We start from the raw sequence: 18,594 nt of genomic DNA, 5'->3' as shown, positions 1-18,594 counted from the left end.
GAACACTCGCAGTTAACTCACAATTAATTTGATAAAATTTGATGAAGAACTGTTTTAGCCAACTGCAGTATCTACCATGAGTATAATTTGGAAAAAATGCCATATTTACTTTCTGTATTTATGTCAAGATTTTTCAATGATTGCATTGATACTTTTTACATGTATCAAATGTACATGTATCAAACTTTTTACATGCACAAATGTACACATTTATCAGGTTACTTTTGCCAAGTTACAAGGTGCCTATAAAAGGGGCAGCATCTTAGTAATTTCCATTCTGCAAAAAAACTCAATGCAGCCCAAACCCAAACATCTTCTTATCTATTAAAAAATTCTGAAACAATCTTATGCTACAAAAAGATATGTAAGGGAAAATACATCCTCTGTTTGTACTTCAGTTTTGCAATAAAATTTTAAATTAGGATTAATTTCTCATTAATTCTAATAGGATTAACATCCCTGTCCTCAAAAGTATTTACATAGTCAGGAATCTGGAATGTACCACTGTTTAACTCTTTCAATTTTAGTGTCATAGCTCATCATTATTCTTACTGCAATGCCAATGATTTTTTATCACTGTCAGCACCAGTTTTGCAGCACTAGAGGAATACACTGACCTCTTGTTAGAGGTATCTGACCATGAGAAAGTCAAACACAGTTCCTTGCTTAGGTGAATAAGGCAAAATGGCCCCATTGTCCATTGGAACCATAACTAGAGCTAACTATAAAAAGGCAATTCTAATTCAACAGAGCATTTTTGCTTCAAAAGAAATAATTTTGAAAAGCCTCCATTGAACTTCCTTGGGAAAAAATACAAACTTTGTTTAAAAGATACTAAAATAACATATTATTTTCACCTTTGCAATATATTTATTGAATTTGTCAAGCTGCAAAAAACTAGGCACCTTAAGAAGTCTAAATGTGACTAGAGCTGAAGCAACTTATGAATGTGCCATCTGTGGCAGCATACTTAGAAGGCTGCTTCAAAGTTAAAAATCTGTATAGTGTGGATTCACATCAGCCCAGCTGACAAGCTGCTTTTTTGATGAGAATTTCATTTTTGCAGAGATTTAACTTGTCCGAAAGTCATTAAAAGAGAATGTTTTCAACCAGTGTCAGTCAGAACAAATTTCTTCTTTCAGCTCAGAGTTCAGAAAACTCTTTTGGACATGGCCCTCAAATTCAGAAGATTTATATATATATGTAAAAACTGATTTTTACTAAGCTATTCCCTTCACTGCATATTCTTTTAGTTTATATTTAATGCACAGCAATCATAAGAACTTCCACAACTTTTTCAAGTCAAAGTGACAGCAACTGCTTCAGTTAAATAATATAAAGCAAGTAAGACAGCTTCAAAGACCACAGAACAGCTTATTCACCTGATTCTTCTGATTGTTCTTCTGATCCCAATCTATTTTTCACTGCTGCTATAGCCTTTTCTACTGCATACTTTTGCAACTCTTCAGTGTTTTTTTCTCTTGATTCTTTATATTGTTGAATAAGTTTGTCCATATCAAGAACCTAGTGAAATGATTTGAAAAAATACAAATATCACAGAAGCCAAATATAGCATCTGATCCAACTTCTATAAAATAAAATGATTTTGGAAAAGCTCTGCAGATTTCAGAAAAATTTACATATAATTCAAGTGTAGGGTTGGGTTTTTTTTGAAAAATAAATTATTTTTAATTTGCATTTATATTTAATTATCTTAGATACAAAAGTTATTAATAGTATCCTAATGCTAAGACAACTGCAACATAAGAGGGTATATAAAAGTATTCCTGATCTGTAGCTACTTTTATAAAAAAAACGAATTTCACTAAAATCCTGTTTCCTCTGTAATGCCTGTATTTGTACTGTGAATGTTAATAACATGACAAGAATGTGCTAACTGATTGCCAAGCCCCAGCTGATACTCTGCTACCTAAGACATTTATGAACCTACCTTTCCTTTATAATTGTGTGCAATTACATTACAAATAGTTGTTCTTCCAGAGAATGGAGGACCAAATACGAATACTTTACAAGGAGAAACTGGCATTGGAGGTAAGAGGTAAGGCCGTGGATTCTGCACAAATTTTTTCAATGCCTCTTGGCTTGACAGTACGTACATTTTACCTAGAAAACTTAAAACAGAAGAGAAGCTAGCAGATATAGAGATCTTATAAAATAGATATGAACATTAAGAGTGTCAAATTCCACTAACCTGACAGCAAACTCTGGGTTTCCCATTACAATGTCCCCTTCCTTTAGAGCCACGGGACAGACTTGTCCCCACCGGCTCCTACGCCATCGGTATCTGGGTGCTATCAGCTTGTAAGATGACAGAGACCGGAAAAGTTCATCCTGTTTATTAAAATAGCAAGAATTGCAAGTGTAATTTTTGTCTGAAGCTACATATGCCTTTTTATTAGATTTTTTGAAACCTTTTGATGGAAAATAAACAAAATTAAAAAGAAAATGATAATATGATAGGAGTAAGTTTAATAGCCATTTTACAGAATGTGGATAGTGAGTGAATCCTAAAGTCATGGTGACTCTAAATTCAGAATAGTATGGACAAGTCCTAGCTGTGAGGAGCTGCAGAAGAACTTTAAGAACCAACAAAAGCAGGCATTAAAATAGCAGTTTTACACAGAAAGTTACGTGTTTTCACTGACTGTCCCTACTCAGAAATAGATCCCTCTGTGAAAGCATTTTTTCAGTGCCCAAGAGCCATCAGAAAACCAACTGGAATGGTAGGAATACTGAGCACAGAGAGAATAGATGATAAAGGTTTAAGTTTAAATTGTCTAAATATTGCCCTTGTCTTTACTGCAACGGGCCTCCTGATGCCCTAATCTCAGAAAGGACACAGCAAAATCAGATAAATTTCAGAAAAAGGTAATATAACTGATCAATCCCACAACAAGCTTGTTGTGTAAGAAGGAATAAAATTATACAGACTGGAATTCTTCAGTATAGCTATGTAAGAGCAGGATAGAAATCTGAAATCATGAGTTATTAGAGGGCAGATGTAGAGAACCAAACTATTCATTGACTTCTGCATACTGGAGGACACTGAGCTAAAAGGTTCAAGACAAAGGGAAGCAATTCTGTGCACAATGTTCAGTTATGATGCAGAACTCTTTGCCCTGAATACTGTGGTTACTAAAAGCTTACATACAAACTAAAACAAACACACAAACAAACTAAATAATAAATACAGATGACCTCTTACACGGAGAGTCTTTCACATGTGAATTTGTTAAGAACTGAGAAAACAGAAAAGTGAAGGAGGGGTATTTCTCTGAAAACGTGGGGTCTTCCCATTACACTTCCATTCACAGTTTTGTTTCGGAAATAGGAAAGTTGATCGCAGCTAAATATAGGTGATGACATTCATGCAAAACTTCTGGTTTTCAGGTTTATTTGGAAGGGACCAAAATTATAATTGCCATGATTCAGCAAAATTCAGCAGTAACTTGTCATGTTTCTAATTAATTACAAGAAGATAGAACTAATGCAATTTCAGTTAGGCAGAATGTTGCTACATTTGGATTTGCATGTTGATTCTTATTCAGGAAAAGAGTAGACTGAGCTAAGACTCAGTTGCTGAGATTGTTATCCTTTGGCTAAAGTTTCTTTATTTCTTTGGAAGGAATTAATTTTTCCTCTTTGTTAAAACAAACATTTTGCTCAAAGTTTTATTATAATCATTACCTGTTTTTTGGAAATGACAGGGTTTTTTTTATTTTCATACTTTTTAAGTGGATTACAGCCCCAGAATGGCCTTAAATTCTCATTTCTGAAAGGTCAGCGCTTACAGAATGCTCTTACTGCATGGTAAAACAAACTATTTCACTGTTGTGAAACAAAGATGCTGTGATATAAGCTTACAGCAGAAAAAAAAAGTAATTCTAGTTATTACAGTCAATCACACTTTAGAAAAGCACACTTACATTTTGCTTTCCCTCCAGTGTTTCTTCTTCTTGTTCACTTTGGAGTCTGATTACAGGAGCTGCATTTTGAACTTCCATAGATTCAAGTCGGCCTATCACTGTCTGAAAAGAAAATAAGTCTTGATTTAGTGCCACTCAGTGTGGGAATAGGAAAAACAGAAACTTCCACAGACACTTAAGGATTTGATCTGCAGCCTTAGAAGAAGTTAAGAGTGATGTAAAAATACAATACACAGATATTAAGTAGAAAAATCAAAAACTTATATTTCTATAGTTGTAGGTGAGAATATGCCTTAAGTTAGTGAGAAAGTACTGAAAAGATGATGAAGGATTGATAATGTAAGGGTGCTGTTGTATAGAGTAAGCTAAGAGTTTAGAAGTTATAATAGAAGCATATGTGTGCCTGTGAGTTAGAAGTCCATTGGATAAAAGTATCTGCAGTGCAGTAGAAGTAAGTAAAGGTGATAGGTTAGAAAAGCAAAATAAATTCTGTGGCAGCTGTCTATTGGTTTAGAAAGTCATATATTGCTTTGTAACGAAGAAATTTGTGACTACTCTTGATCTATGGACGAATGCTTGCTTCTCTAAAATCTCATGGTCTCTGAGATTGATGTTTACCTGAGCAATAAATCGTTCTTAGCTTGCAAATAGTCCCATCCCTTCATTTCTAGCAGTGACAATGATAAATCAGAACTGCTTTTGTCTTCAGAAGGACCCCTAAAATCTATTTAAAATTGTAACTTATTATTTATGTAATGGCTACATAAACACCAAGGCCCAGTTTCTAACTCAGACTCATGCTAGTTATTGAGCGGAGTTTTAAGAAGCTACTTGGTTGATACAGGCAGTGCAAAAGGTCAAATCACAGCCCTTCTGTCACCTCATTATGCTGTGAATCCCAAGCCTACTAAAGGACAAGACTGTGAAGGTTCTCTCAAGGCAGGGCAAGTACTCAGAGGACCTCCAATTGGAAAAAGAGGCAAACATCTTTGGGAAATCAGATTATACACATTCATAAGCAATACAACTTTGGGTAGTATTTTTTGAAAGGTATTTAAACCAAATGTTTACCAACAAGAATCAGATTCTATTAAGTTTATTTGAAATGTTTCCTGGATGTAATATTGATTGAATGCAAGTATTCTTGAAATGAAAAAGCAAATTCTGTCATGTTTGGGCTAATTTTATTATAGGCTTTTGCCTTACTTGTAGGTAAAATGGTTAGAATCATAACATAACTTGATTGCATTTACTATAAATTTTGTGTTGTTGTAATGTTCACAAACAGATCATAAATGAGGAAATTGTATGTTCTAATGCTGCAAAATTACTGGTTTGTTTTTTTTTTCCCATAGGACCATTCTTGGTAGAGTTAAACATACACTGAAATAATTAACTTACAAAATTATAATAATACAATTTATTTCAAACAGAGGAGAAAATACAGGAGAAGTTCACTTCCTACCTTGTCAAAAACAATCTCCTACCTAATTTTCAACCCCATAGTCTAGGTTCTGATTTGAAACAACTTTAGTTATGAGGCAGAGGATAAGATTATTCATCTTCAAAATTTACCATTATAAGTTTTTTAACAGGGAGAACAAGTTACTCTGTTACAAGCTAAAAATCTAGACACAAGCACTCAGCAGAATTCTTACAAGAATCAAGGGTCTTCTATTACATTGCAAAACAATATCAAAATTAATAAAAATTATATTCCATTATAAAAAATATATTTTAGACACAAGTATCAAATAAACCAGTTTTGTAAATATATCATACTGAAAAAGTTTTAATTTCTCATTACATTTTACATTAATATGGATCAGAAAAAGCACTGAAACCAGATGGACATAATACAAAAGTTTGTAGCTTGCCTGAAAATATTGTCACGTAACATATATGTAAGCCTGGGAGCAGAACAGTGAATCTTACAACTAATAGAGGAATGAAAGCAAGTATTTCAAAAGCTATGTTTTCTAATAAATGAAAATGCATTCTAGTAAATGAATGCATTTTAAACATAACATTTTCCCAACAGGAAAACAATCCACAGAATTGAGAAATTATTTTCTAGTGGAGGTTAACTTAGCTGGTGCACAGTTTACTTACCTCCAAGACATTATCTGGTTGCTGACTTCCATCCACTTCAATGAGATATCGACAATCCTGGTAAGCCAGCAATCCCTGTTAAAGAACATGCCAGTCAATTGAGTATTCTTAACCAGATAATGACACTGAGGCTCATTCTCTTCCTATACATATCAAAGGTTGGACTCCTGGAAACTTCAGCAAAATCAAAATTCATTGTATTAATGGTTTATAAAATCTTCTGGAGATTAACTTTTATTTGATGACAGATAAATACAGAGATAATTCCAAAACTGGAGTTACAATGGGTTCAGAAGATAGCTTAGATGTCTTAGCTCAAATGCAAGAGAGCTAAACAATATCAAGATACAGTAACATTTTGTGTATGAATTCAACTTTTAATTGTCCAACTACCTTAATTCTTAGCTGGAAAATGAAGACAATCTCAATTAATACATTTCTCAGAAATGCCAGTCATAAGTCCAATGTTTTAATTTTGGCCCTGATTCCCAATTCCTTTAAAATTTGGACCATATATTTTAGTTTTCTTGTTTTAAATTTTCACGCTACAAATAATGTCTTAGACTAAAAAAACTAGCCCATGTCGGCTAGTTTCAATGCCTCTCTCTGAGGACTGAAAACACTCACTCCATTCCTGACAAATGCTGGTCTAACCTCAAGCCTAAAATGGCCAATTGAAGGTGACTTTACACCTTTGCAGGTAATCTGTTCCAGTTTTTCACTACATTTATGGTCAGAGCTCATTTCCTGGCTTATTTCATCTACTGTCTTCTATACTGTAAATTAAATCATCTGCTCTATCTTTGGTCAAAATAGATAATAACTAATTAATTCTTTCTAATACTCCTGTAAAGAGAGGATAATAGTTTGTATTTCTCTTATATACAGTGCTCTTACAGTCTTACTAGTACATTCATAGTATTTGAATTTAAACAATAGCATCTCATGTACTGACTTAGTTTTGACTAACTAAATCCCCACAGGTGGCAGATTGTCTGAAGTACTGAGGTCAAGCCTATTATTTCACGTATTGTAGTTGTTCATTAGGTTTCCTTCCTCACTGCAGTATTTATTTAATCCCAACAATTTATCAGGACATCAAAATGTGTTCTCCAAAGTTTGTTCTACCTATCTTCCTATCAGTGCAAACTGCACACCTTATAAGCTTTTTGTTTCAATTTCATAATCTCAATCTCTGCCTGGGCCAATAAAACCCTGTGTTCTTTTAATGTATTAGTGGACCACTAAGCATCTTCACCAATATATTCATTGCTAGTGAATCTTAAGTGAACCCTACCAACTAGTGGAATGTGTTGAAAGTGTTGAAGGTGTGGTTTAGATCCTAAAGTAATTTAATCTAAACAACTTTTCATTACCTCATTTATAAGAAATGCATTTGAGATTGTGTAAGGATTAAAGATACCATATTTTTTGTTTTCCCCTTCACAGCAGTAACAAATCTGTTACTCTAGCAAAGACCTTTACACCACTTTTACACAATTTTATCTATAGGTTTAACCAATCCATAGGGAAATTGAAAGGTATAAACAGTAATTGTCAAGTGGGCATCAAACATGAGGATTTTGCAGTTGCTTCTACTAAGAGATTAAAAACAAAAAAAAAAAGAAAAAAACTGAAAAAAACCAACAAAGCAAAACACATACAGTAAAACTGCATGTTTTTTAAACTTTTCTGAACACAACTGGGAAAGAAAACGTTATAGCTTCAGAAATTAAGTGGTAAAACAAACTAATGGGCTAATTACTGTGTATATAAATCTGCAGACAATGAAGCAGGTGAGAAAGGGACTCTATCAGAGTGGAAGACAATGGATGCAGATTACTTGTGGGATTGCATTCTAGAATGTACTCTGGTAACGGCAATGAAACAATGGAGTCTTCAAACATTTCACTTACTAGCATTTGTGGTGGTGGCAGGTATGGTTTCACTTTTAAAAGTCAAAATTGATAACTTTATCATGACTGTAGAGTAGAAACACACCTACAGATGACAACTTTGTATCACTGATTTCAAAATAAATTTCAGAAACTGGGGATATGTTGTAGCATGACCACATCAATTCAACAAATCTCAAACTAAAAAAACCAATGAAAACAGTGCAAGATATTTTAAAAATGTTTTGTTATGCATAATCATATTACTTTGCTTTTTCTTACTTCTAAAGGATGAAGCATTATATCCTTGTATATTCCAATTCTTTTCTCTGCATTTTCAAGAAAATCTTCAGGTCTCTGCACTAATTGATGAAAAGATTCTAATTTCTTATGTGGACCTTCTCCAGTCTGCAAAACAAAATTTCAAGACACAGAAATAATGTATTAAAATCATTTTTGCCTTCACTCAAATTTAAATAAAGTCGCTTTGGAGAGTATTGCAATGAGTATTACTCCAGTGACTGCTTACCATGATCGTATTCTGATGAAGTGCAATTTCTATGAATGGAGAGCAGTGTGCCTAGAACTTGTGCTGATAAATCTCTGGCCCTTATTATAAAACTTTGACCTGAATTCAAATTAAATTCCTTCATGAAAAAAAGAAAATCCATTTGTAATAGTGTAACACTAAAACCAGAAAACAAGTTAGTATCCTGCAAATATTAGCAAAAAGTTGCTACAATTAACAAAAATTAAGAACTCTTTTGTTTGTCTAGATGAAAAAAACAGGCAGTGTAGAGCCACCCTTCTCCTCCTGATACACACTTTTAACTTAAGGTAAGAAAAAGATCAGTGACTTTTGAGTCAAAGACTGAGTCCACATTAAGCTATACAATGATCAACATTTGCTGTCATTTAAACCTACTGTTTAGGTGTTACCCCACATCTCTTAAAGCAGGACAGAAATGGAATTAAGATTAAATTTGAGCAAAATAAATACATAACATAGTACAGTGATATTTTAGAAGATCAGATTTTTTTCTGCTTTGTCTAAAGTACATTGTAATATTTTGCACTGTTTAGAAATTAGCAATATTTACCTCTTCTTCTTCTCCTTCTTCTTCTACATCCTGCTCTTCATCTTCTTCATCCTCTTCTTCATCCTGATCTTTCTCTTTCTTACACTTGTCAGTAACTTTAGGATCCCACTGGCTCCTCTGATATATCTCCCCTGAATCAGGGTTTTGCCTTTGTCCTGATATTCTTTGGCATAACTCATAATCTGGACACTAGCAAGGAAAAATTAAAGGGAAATTGTGTTTATTGTACTGCTATAACATCTTTTTCTTGGAGAGACAAAATTTCTCTAAATTGGTCTACTAATAATAGTATTTCATTATTGCCACAGTTATCTAGAATCTCCCTTCTTCCTTTGTTTTTGATCTAATGAAAATAGTTACAATTCTGACATTACACAGGATGTAATGTGGCAGATGTACATGTGTCCAAAGTCCCATAATAATCATGTAATTCAAAGTTTCTCTTTCTTGAAAATTTCTATCTTCTAATTGGTGGAGGTGCAAAAACTGTAACTGCTGCTGAAGTTTTAGGAAATGTTCATTATTTTACCTCAGCAATGCTTATAATGGAACAAACCAGTGAAACTCTATTCCAATATAAAAGAGAAGAATTTATCATTCCTCAATAAATTCTATACTCAAGTATACAGAGGAAAATATTATATTTAACATGCATAGCATATGAGTCCACTAATAATTAGGAGAAATACTAGGAAGTTACTGAAGATGACAATTACCTTGATGTTAATCAGGAAATCCGGTTTTAATTTTAGATTCATTATTTTCTCTATTTGTTGTGGAACAGTCATGTATTCCTCTGAGAGAGAAGGAAATCCAGTAAGAACATAACCTGCCAAATACATTTAATTGAACATATTTTAAGAGGGTTTGTAAATTATAGAGCTATTTATACTCATCTCCTTTAAACAATACATATAGTGGTACCATTTTAAACCATGTACATTACACAACACTGCTAAAAAATCTGTGCACCCATGTCTGCTTCAGATGAAATACAGACAAAAAAAGTGCTGTTTTCAGCTTTATAGAGTACTCTCAACATCTGTTAACTCAGAAACATGTAGACATTAAAGACTATACTCAGACTACCCGCTTTATTGCCTAGTTCAGATATTTTAGTGCCTAAAAAGTAACAAGCTTTCAGTGACCAGTTTTGCCACTAAAAGACTTTATAAAAGACACTGCAAAGAGTAGCCACTCTATGATTTAAAGCATTTAAACTAGGAGTCTAAGCTTTTTACACAACCTTTAAATGTTTTGGCTTCTAATGAAGGGAGTCTGAACCACTCTCCTGCCTCTCAAACAGAGGCACTATGCACATGGATCATTTGGTAAGCATCTGTTCACTCAGGATTCCCAGTGCTGAGTCCTGTTTGGTAAACACATGTTGCCTAGACATGACAAGCAGAGTGGTAATAATATGTTTTCCTAGTATTACAGTGCTCAGCCCCACGGATGAACTTGTGGCTTCAAGTTCCTAGGGAGGTACTGTAACTACTGATGACTGTATTCATGCAGTAAGAACTACTGAATAGCAACAAAATCGATATTCATGAGGCCAGGATGAGAGGCTAAACAAAAATCAGGTGGATGTTTTAGCCAAATAATGAGAATATTTCCTTAGAGAAACAGTACCTGCTTAGAATTTTATGTGATTACATTTAAATGCAAGTCTGGGCAGCACAAAAATGTGGTAGCAGTCTTTGCAAGAGGTGTTAGAAGATTCCTACTTCTTTGGGAAGGTACTATTCATAGAGGCAAGAGAAGAGATAAACAAGGGATAGTAAAACATATAGCCATTCCTCTAGGAAATTAAAATCCTGGATTCTAAACTGTTGATACCTTTAGAGAATTCTAACTGGTAGCAAGGTGTGAAGAACGTGCACAGCCTCTGCCTATCAACATATCCCAGATAACAACAGCTGATGCGAGGGAAATGGTAGTGTAACATGGGAAACCATTCTCTGAGAGAGTGTTTACCCCCAAATCAATAATGTGAGGAGACTAAAAATCATGAAGTATACCTAAGGCAACTATCAACTAGATCAAAAAGTAACCAGGGAATTACCAAGAAACTTTTGAGACACACTTATTGTGTGTAGTGTTTAAAAATTTGCATTTTAAAAACACTAAAAGTAAAAAACCCAACCTTTCATATAACAGTTTCTAAAATCTTTAATGAATAATTTAGTGTGAATTGAATGATTATTACCTGCTGAAAACCTACTTAAGCTTCTCAAGAATTCGTTAAGATAGTAGCTGATAAACAAAAAGTTATTAGAAATACTAAAACTAAAATTAGTTTTGGAGGTCAGTTCTACTTGGCAGGAAAAATAGTGAGGATGTTGGTTATTCTATTCCTTGCTACTTTGGGGCATGTGTAATGCAGAAAGTGTCTTGGCTACAAGAACCAAACTTTACTCAACTTTACAGTTGTGTTTACAGTTTCCAGGACCTCTGTGCTCCTCTGTGATACAAACATCTTCAGACTAATTCAAGGAGGGGAACTCCAGTAACACAGAAGCCTCTTCATGCCTTTACCAGAGTCCTCACATACGTATTAAGAGACTGGCATTTCTGCTGCTACCTCTTCAAGCAGATTTTTGTGCCCTTTTTAAAAAATTTCTTCCCTGTTTCTCTTTTTTATGCTGTTTTAAAACCCTGGTTTCACCAGGTAATGCTGCATATTTTGCAAACTGTTGAGTCTTGTACTAGAGAAGGAATAAAACCCATTCCAACTGAAAACTTAAAAGCCAGGTTAGTTTTTAGAGCAGTAGAAACTAACATTGACACTACACCAGTCTCTCTCCTATAGTGGAAATTTCAAATATAAATGAGAACAAGAAAAAGAAGCATTTCCATTTTACTTCCTTTCCCCTTGGCAATACATTTGTTTTCTCATCAGGGGAGCAGGTTCAGACACTAGCAAGATCTGCAGCACTCATCGTGACAGCTTCAATTAACAAAATCTTTCCTCAAACAGAAGAATTATAGCCACTACCATTAGTATTCTCATCCATCCTACTCTGTGTGACAAAATGCAAAGGAAATAAATAATTTGGTAAGAGGAAAAAAAAAGCCTTGATACTTTGCATTTTCAGTAATTTGTTTTCCTTCTTTTTCTTTATTTAAAATGCTTAAAATGTTTTTGCTGATGGATTTTTGTTATGTTGTTGTTATAGAAGTATTGAAGAATAAAACACCTGTATTTTAAATCCTAAGATTCTTCTGAACAGATAGTATTGTCAAATTAGAGTCATATCGACATTTTAAATTTTGAAAAATTATTTTCTCAAAATCCACACAACACAGGACCAGTATGACACTTTCTGATCTCCCATACTGGTAAATTAATCCCTAAACACACTTTCAGTTTATTGATATTCCATAACCTGAAGAGCATGAGAAAAAGCTAGAATTGTACTTAAGCACCAATAGATGTAAAATGGACAAAAAATTACAGGTAGCACACCCTAAGAAGTTTAGGCTATAAGTATACTTACCATAATGAGCAACTTCTGGTGACTCATCAAGCATTTGCAGAATCATTTTTGTCACCAGTTCCTCAGGAATACTTTGACCTTGACACAGCAATTTTTGACACTAGGGTAAAATGCAAAACATAGTCTTTTATAGTAAGTGTTTGTTAAAAATGTGGCAAAACTTACTAGAAGATTAGACCTTTACCTTAAGTCCATATCCTGTTCTTTGTTGAATATTCGTTTGAATTACTTCTGAAGCTAAGGAAGCATATCAAACATAAGAAAAACAATTAATACAAAATATTTTCTAAACTGACTTGTACCTGCAGATACATATGTACATACACATACACACACAGGAGGATGTATGTGCGCTCCAAGCAACTATTCAAATCATTATTGAATGAAAAGCAATTATATTTAGGGCCATTATTTTACTTTGCCCATCCAGAACCTGGTGTCTTATGGCAAGGACTGGGTGGGTGTTTCTCCCTACAATTTAACCCTGTATATACTACACAGAAATACACAACAGCCGTTTTGCAGGATTATCTGAACTACTGATTTAAATTCAATCAGCATTACTGTCTTGTAATCCAGAGATGATTATTTGAGCTCAATCACTTTTTAAATTTAAAACCCAAGATTTAGAAGAACTGTTTAGACCCACAAAACCATCTACTTTAAGAAAAATGACATCCATCAAATTCAGAGACTGCCCTATGACTCTGTGGATAGTGACATTGTACTAGAATGACCCTGGAAGTCTTTCACACTTCTGTATGAATTAAACAATCAGATATTTTATAAAAGTTTTCAAGAATGACTCTTAAGGCTACATTTATATTACTAAAAAACCAGGCCAGGGAAAGGTCCTGAAGCCAGGTGACCCATGCCTATACAGCTGTAATCTTTCTTCTCAAAACACAGTTGCTGTTTTCCAACTGTTCCTACTAGGAATGATGACTGTTGCACATCCTACCTTTCATACTATGGATAGGTGTTTGGGAGAACAATATTTGCCATGAGCCAAAACTGAGACAGGGAATGTACTAATTAACAATACAGGCAACTGAAAGTCAGCAATCTGTGTGCACCCTGGCCCTGTTTTACTTATGACTATTGACCTATTCACTAGATAAATGAATAGAAGGTATTGTGTCATTAAAAAGTTTGCAAATACCTTTCCTATTCAATAATTTTCTGTCTTGGATTATTTTTAACCCAGCACAGGACAGATGTTGATACACTGGAGCAAGTTCAGCAGGGGACATTAAAACCATCAGAAGAATTGAACAGCCTAAGAGAGGCCAAAATAACTGACCTTGTCCAGCCTGGAGGAAACCAGACAGCTCTTACTGCTATCTAAAACTACTTACTGGGAGGTCACAAAGACACACCCATGGTCACCACCGAAGTGCAGTTAGGACAAGAGGCAACAGACACAAATAGGAACATGAGAAATTCAAATGGGGCAACTGGGAAGCAATTTTTCATCAAGGCGGCAGTCAAACATTGTGAAGTGTTTCTCTGGGAGGAGGTGGAGTTTCCATCCTTGGAGATATTCCATATTGAACTGAGCCCTCTAGTTGATCCTGCTTTGAGAGGAATGTTGGACTCAGTCACCTTTGGAGGTCCCTTCTGAACAAAATTTTTCATGTTTATGTATGCTGAATTTCTTTGTTTCTTCCTTTTTTGATATAGAAAATGAAAAAAAATTACTAGCATAAGTAAGTGTGTACACATGTGTGCATTCACTAGCCAAAAGAAGATTAAAAGAAATATCATGAACAAAATAAGAAAGGAGTAATTCCCTGAATTAGAAATAAGGCTTAAAAACACAGTAACTAAGATTTAGGTTAGTTGCTAAGAAAAGCTTTCTAATGGCAGATCGTTACAGAGACAGACTGCCTAGAAATTTTTTAAAACTAATTTGATGACCATTTGTCAGTACTGATTTAAATACATTCAAACAGAATGGACTGGCTTAAGAACATTCCTGAAGTCCCTTCTGATTTTGGCCTGATGTACATTTTGGACCAAGTATTAATTTTTTTTTCTTCTTATACAATACTATGATATAAAAATTTTTTATATACCTAAGTCAAAAAGCACTTTATTAAAAGTGATTTTTACCATGTTACAGTTCTAAATCTTTAAAAGAAGTAAAGGAATTTCATCTGATAAATAATTCTGTTTCCTGGAGTACATCCACTCATATTGGACATGGCACAAACAGAAAGGAAAGAGCCTCCTATTTTTTCATGGTCTGAACTCTTTGGAGTTGAATGTGAAACAGAAGGGTCACATGAATCCCCTTACAGGATTGGGAATAGAATTTATGATTAAAAAAAAAAAAACCCACAGTGATTTTTCTAAGCCTTTCAATAACTAAAAGACCATGATCAGTAATTTTATTTCTGGTAAAATGCTAACTTTGTCCTTATCAGAAGTGTTTGCTGCAATCAGAAATATGCCCTTTGAATTACAGGGAATAGTGAGGGTATTCTAAACCAAAAGCTATTGTGAAGCCAAAGTAATGTTCCAAATATAGCATGTGTTTACCTTCTATGAAAATGCAGTTCCATCTCTGTGCTAGTTTGCTAGCTAATGTTTTCTTTCCAGAACCCTTAAAATGAAAATTACACTTTTAAAAGAAAAACAGACAGAACAAAACCAAACATATAGCACAATGAAGAACATATTTTCACATGATAAAAACAATGAAAATCTACCATTGGGATTAGGGCTTCTGAGTTATCCATTGGGCAAATATAAAACACTCTTTTTAATACCATCCTCTACTTCATATTGCCTAGCATTGCTAATATGCTGCTACTTGTAGCTAATTATCTCCGAAGTCATTATACTGAGTTTATTTCTGAGTATCTGTATCTAAAACTCAGCTATGATTTGACCACAAATTCCTATGAGAAACTCCTTAGGACTAAAATTTATTATCTTCAGCCTCAAAGCAAATTATGACACAAACCTACTCAACCCTTTCTGAGTAGGATACATAAGGATAATACTTTTTTACTAAAACAACAAATGCTTAGTAACTGCCCTTGTTAGTCCACAAATCTGGTTGTTGACAAATCTGGATGTTGACAAAATCTTTATTATTCACATGAATACAAAGGAAAACCAACATAACTGAGAGCTATAAGGCTTCCAAGAGTGATTAACTGAATGGGATTTTGCAAAACTCACCATTTTCCACCCTTAGGATTGTGCCCTTTTTTTAGGACGGCATATATGAAGACCTGTTTTGACAATTTTTTTTTGTCCTTGATAAATTTTGTGATAGAAAATAGCAAAACTCAACAAATAAACTACATTCCCAGTTAAGAGCGTATCAACAAACACTCCAGTCTACTCATACCTTACATCTTACAGGTGTGACCAGAATAGATGTATTTGGCTTTGCTTTAATGACACTATGTTTTTAATTTAAAAGATGTATCTTAAATACGATAGGTACTCTGCACATCAGTCAGATATATAAAAGTTAATACCATGAAAATAAACTATTTAATTCTCTGCTTTCCTTTTTTTTGGTAAGGTCTGTACAATTTCAGTACCTTGTTATATTGATGTTAAGCATCTACTGAAGGCAATGGTTGAGAATATGAGAATTTTTTTGTACTATCTTCCAATGAGCATTTTATGGTGGTTTGGTCTATAAAACATGAAGTCACCTTTTTCATGTAAGGTTAAAATTTTGATGTTCATTTAAAACTAGATGAGTTAGTTCACTGTAGTTTTCTGTTGAGCTGAGTGCACTCTTACAAGAGCATACACTCCTCATAAGACATGTTATAAGGCAAACTTGTACCAAAAAAAAAAAAAAAAAGAACTCCATTCAGCAAACTGAGGCAATAATGCAAAGCCATATTTGGGGGAAAAAAAAAAGAAGTCTGAAAAGTTTAGGTTTACAAAACATCAAATTTTCCTAAGTTAAGGAGGCCACAAATTAGTTGAGTAAAAGACAGACCTTGAATTATAGTTAAAGTGTAGTACAGATTCTGTTATCAGAACACCTTGGTGGATTTTGAATGTTTCCAAATATATAGGATAGAATTTTGTCAAAGTTTTAATATTAAGATCTGTAATATCTCCTTGCATGTCTCTAAGTCAGTACATTAACCTGAAGGTTCTTTTTCACCAATTTACGTAAGTTTATTAAAAACTAAAATATTTTAATAGCATTATCCTGGTTCTGGCTGGGGTAGAGTTCACTTTCTTCACAGTAGCTAGTGTGGGGCTGTATTTTGGATTTGTGCTGAAAAAAAGTGTTGATAATACAGAGTTGTTTCTGTTACTGCTGAGCAGGGCTTAGACAGAGCCAAGGCCTTTCATGCTTTCCATACTGCCACACTGGTGAGGAAAATGAGGGTGGATGGAAGCTGGGAGGGAACACAGCTGGGACAGCTGACTCTGACTGACACACAAGAATATTCCAAAGCACATGGTGACAAGCCCAGCATACAAAGCTGAGGAAGAGAAAGAAAGGGAAGTATTTTTGGAGTGATAACATTTGTCCTCCCAAGTCACCATGAAGATTCATGGAGCCCTGGTTCTTGGGGATGGGTGAACATCTGCCTGCCCATAGGAAGTGGTAAATGAATTCCTTGTTCTGCTTTGCTCATGTGCATGGCTTTTGTCAACCCATGCATTTTATCCCTTTAACCCTTCTGATCCTCTGTCCCACCCCACCATGGCGAGTGAGTGAGCAAAAGGCTGTGTGGGGTTTGCTTGCTGGCTGGGGTTAAACCACCACAAAAATAAAACCAGTCAATTTTGCCAATGTCAAAAGAGAAGAAATGTTTGAGCAATGTGTAACTTTTAAGTACAGTAATAACATTTTTAATCGCAATTGACTGAAGGCAAAAAGTGGTCTCATTAAATGAGACCAGAATTTTAACCATCCTCTGCAGGATTTGAAGAGTGGCAAAATCCAAAAAAGCAGGTATTTACCCTTTTGGTAGCACTGGTAAGCTAATGTTTTGAAAGGAAAAATAAAATTGTTAGCAGAATATCCGACAAAAACACATCTATCAGACATCTTACTGGCTTTCCAAAAACAATTAAGCAAGTGGGCTTGGACAACAGAATAGATCTTTCAGCTTCATCTTCATCAAAGATGTCTGTAAAGGGCTGAGCTTGTTTTTCCTCTTGTGAAGCCATGTGTTTTCTAAGGCTAGAAGGAAAAAAGTATTTGTTATAAAGTAGTTACATGTGTGCAAAATGACCTTAAAATGGAAGTGAATTACAAGGTAAATGGATTTGTAAAAAAGAAAGCTTTTAGAAGAACAAAAAGCATTTACAGAACACACACAATGCACCCATCAAAAGAGAGAAAATCCACTTATGAAAAACAAAGGACTGTTGGAACAACCCCTGATCACAAGCTGTTGATGACTTCTTCATGACTCTCATATTGCTTGTTGCTCTTCTTTAGTTGTTTTGTTGATCTTCCTTTCCTGCTCCAATTACCACACAATTGTGACTTCTCTCTGGTCCCTGAAATGGGCCATGGCCCTGCCAAGACCTTTGGTTTTGTGCTTCAGACACAGAAGAGCCCTGTCATGGTCAATGGAACTACTCTCTGCGTCCACACAGGCAGGTACACGAATAAGACTCTGCGGAATTAAATCACAGCTCTTGATCTCTTCCACCATCCTCTTCAGAAATCCCAGCTCTTCCAGGAATGCAGGCAGTAGCAAGTCTAGTGCTGCACAACAAATTAAAACCTAAACAATTTTCTATTTAAGACAAGTTGGAGGAAAATTTGCATGGACCTTTCAAATAAAAATGGAGGCCAAAACATGAGAAGCTTGCTGAAGCTTGTTTGAAAAAGGCAAAACAAAACCTCACTGTCTTTAGAGGGCCACTTCAATGTCACAGCCCCAGCAAAACCCACATGCAACCATCCAACCCAGCAAAGCCCCACACAACTCCCAGTCAGTTTTAAATTAAATTTAAAAATTCAACTAAAAAAAATCTACTTCAGGATGAGACTCTGAAAAACTTTGTCTTGAAACATCAAACCCAA

The 18,594-nt window shown here is 34.6% G+C and overlaps 1 protein-coding gene across 3 annotated transcripts in view; it reads right to left on the bottom strand.

Moving 5' to 3' along the window:
* The window catches only part of AK9 (adenylate kinase 9), a 59,247-nt gene that overhangs the window by 40,077 nt on the left and 576 nt on the right, over nt 1-18,594 (bottom strand). For 2 of the 3 annotated variants that reach the window (XM_053937228.1, XM_053937226.1), the window contains exons 3-14: nt 17,610-17,739; nt 15,102-15,165; nt 12,742-12,794; nt 12,558-12,657; nt 9,771-9,883; nt 9,055-9,243; nt 8,237-8,362; nt 6,060-6,134; nt 3,948-4,049; nt 2,213-2,352; nt 1,952-2,132; nt 1,383-1,524 (exon numbers count right to left, since the gene is read on the bottom strand). In XM_053937228.1, coding sequence (XP_053793203.1) covers nt 1,383-1,524; nt 1,952-2,132; nt 2,213-2,352; nt 3,948-4,049; nt 6,060-6,134; nt 8,237-8,362; nt 9,055-9,243; nt 9,771-9,883; nt 12,558-12,657; nt 12,742-12,794; nt 15,102-15,165; nt 17,610-17,726 — 1,402 coding nt within the window. In that variant the 5' untranslated portion in view covers nt 17,727-17,739. The remainder of the gene's footprint in view (nt 1-1,382; nt 1,525-1,951; nt 2,133-2,212; nt 2,353-3,947; nt 4,050-6,059; nt 6,135-8,236; nt 8,363-9,054; nt 9,244-9,770; nt 9,884-12,557; nt 12,658-12,741; nt 12,795-15,101; nt 15,166-17,609; nt 17,740-18,594) is intronic. The other variant, XM_053937227.1, reaches the window with a different exon arrangement.

The sequence above is a fragment of the Vidua chalybeata genome, chromosome 3 (genome assembly GCF_026979565.1).
Source record: "Vidua chalybeata isolate OUT-0048 chromosome 3, bVidCha1 merged haplotype, whole genome shotgun sequence".
Classification (NCBI taxonomy): Eukaryota; Metazoa; Chordata; class Aves; order Passeriformes; family Viduidae; genus Vidua; species Vidua chalybeata.
This window is presented reverse-complemented; position numbering and strand designations above follow the sequence as displayed.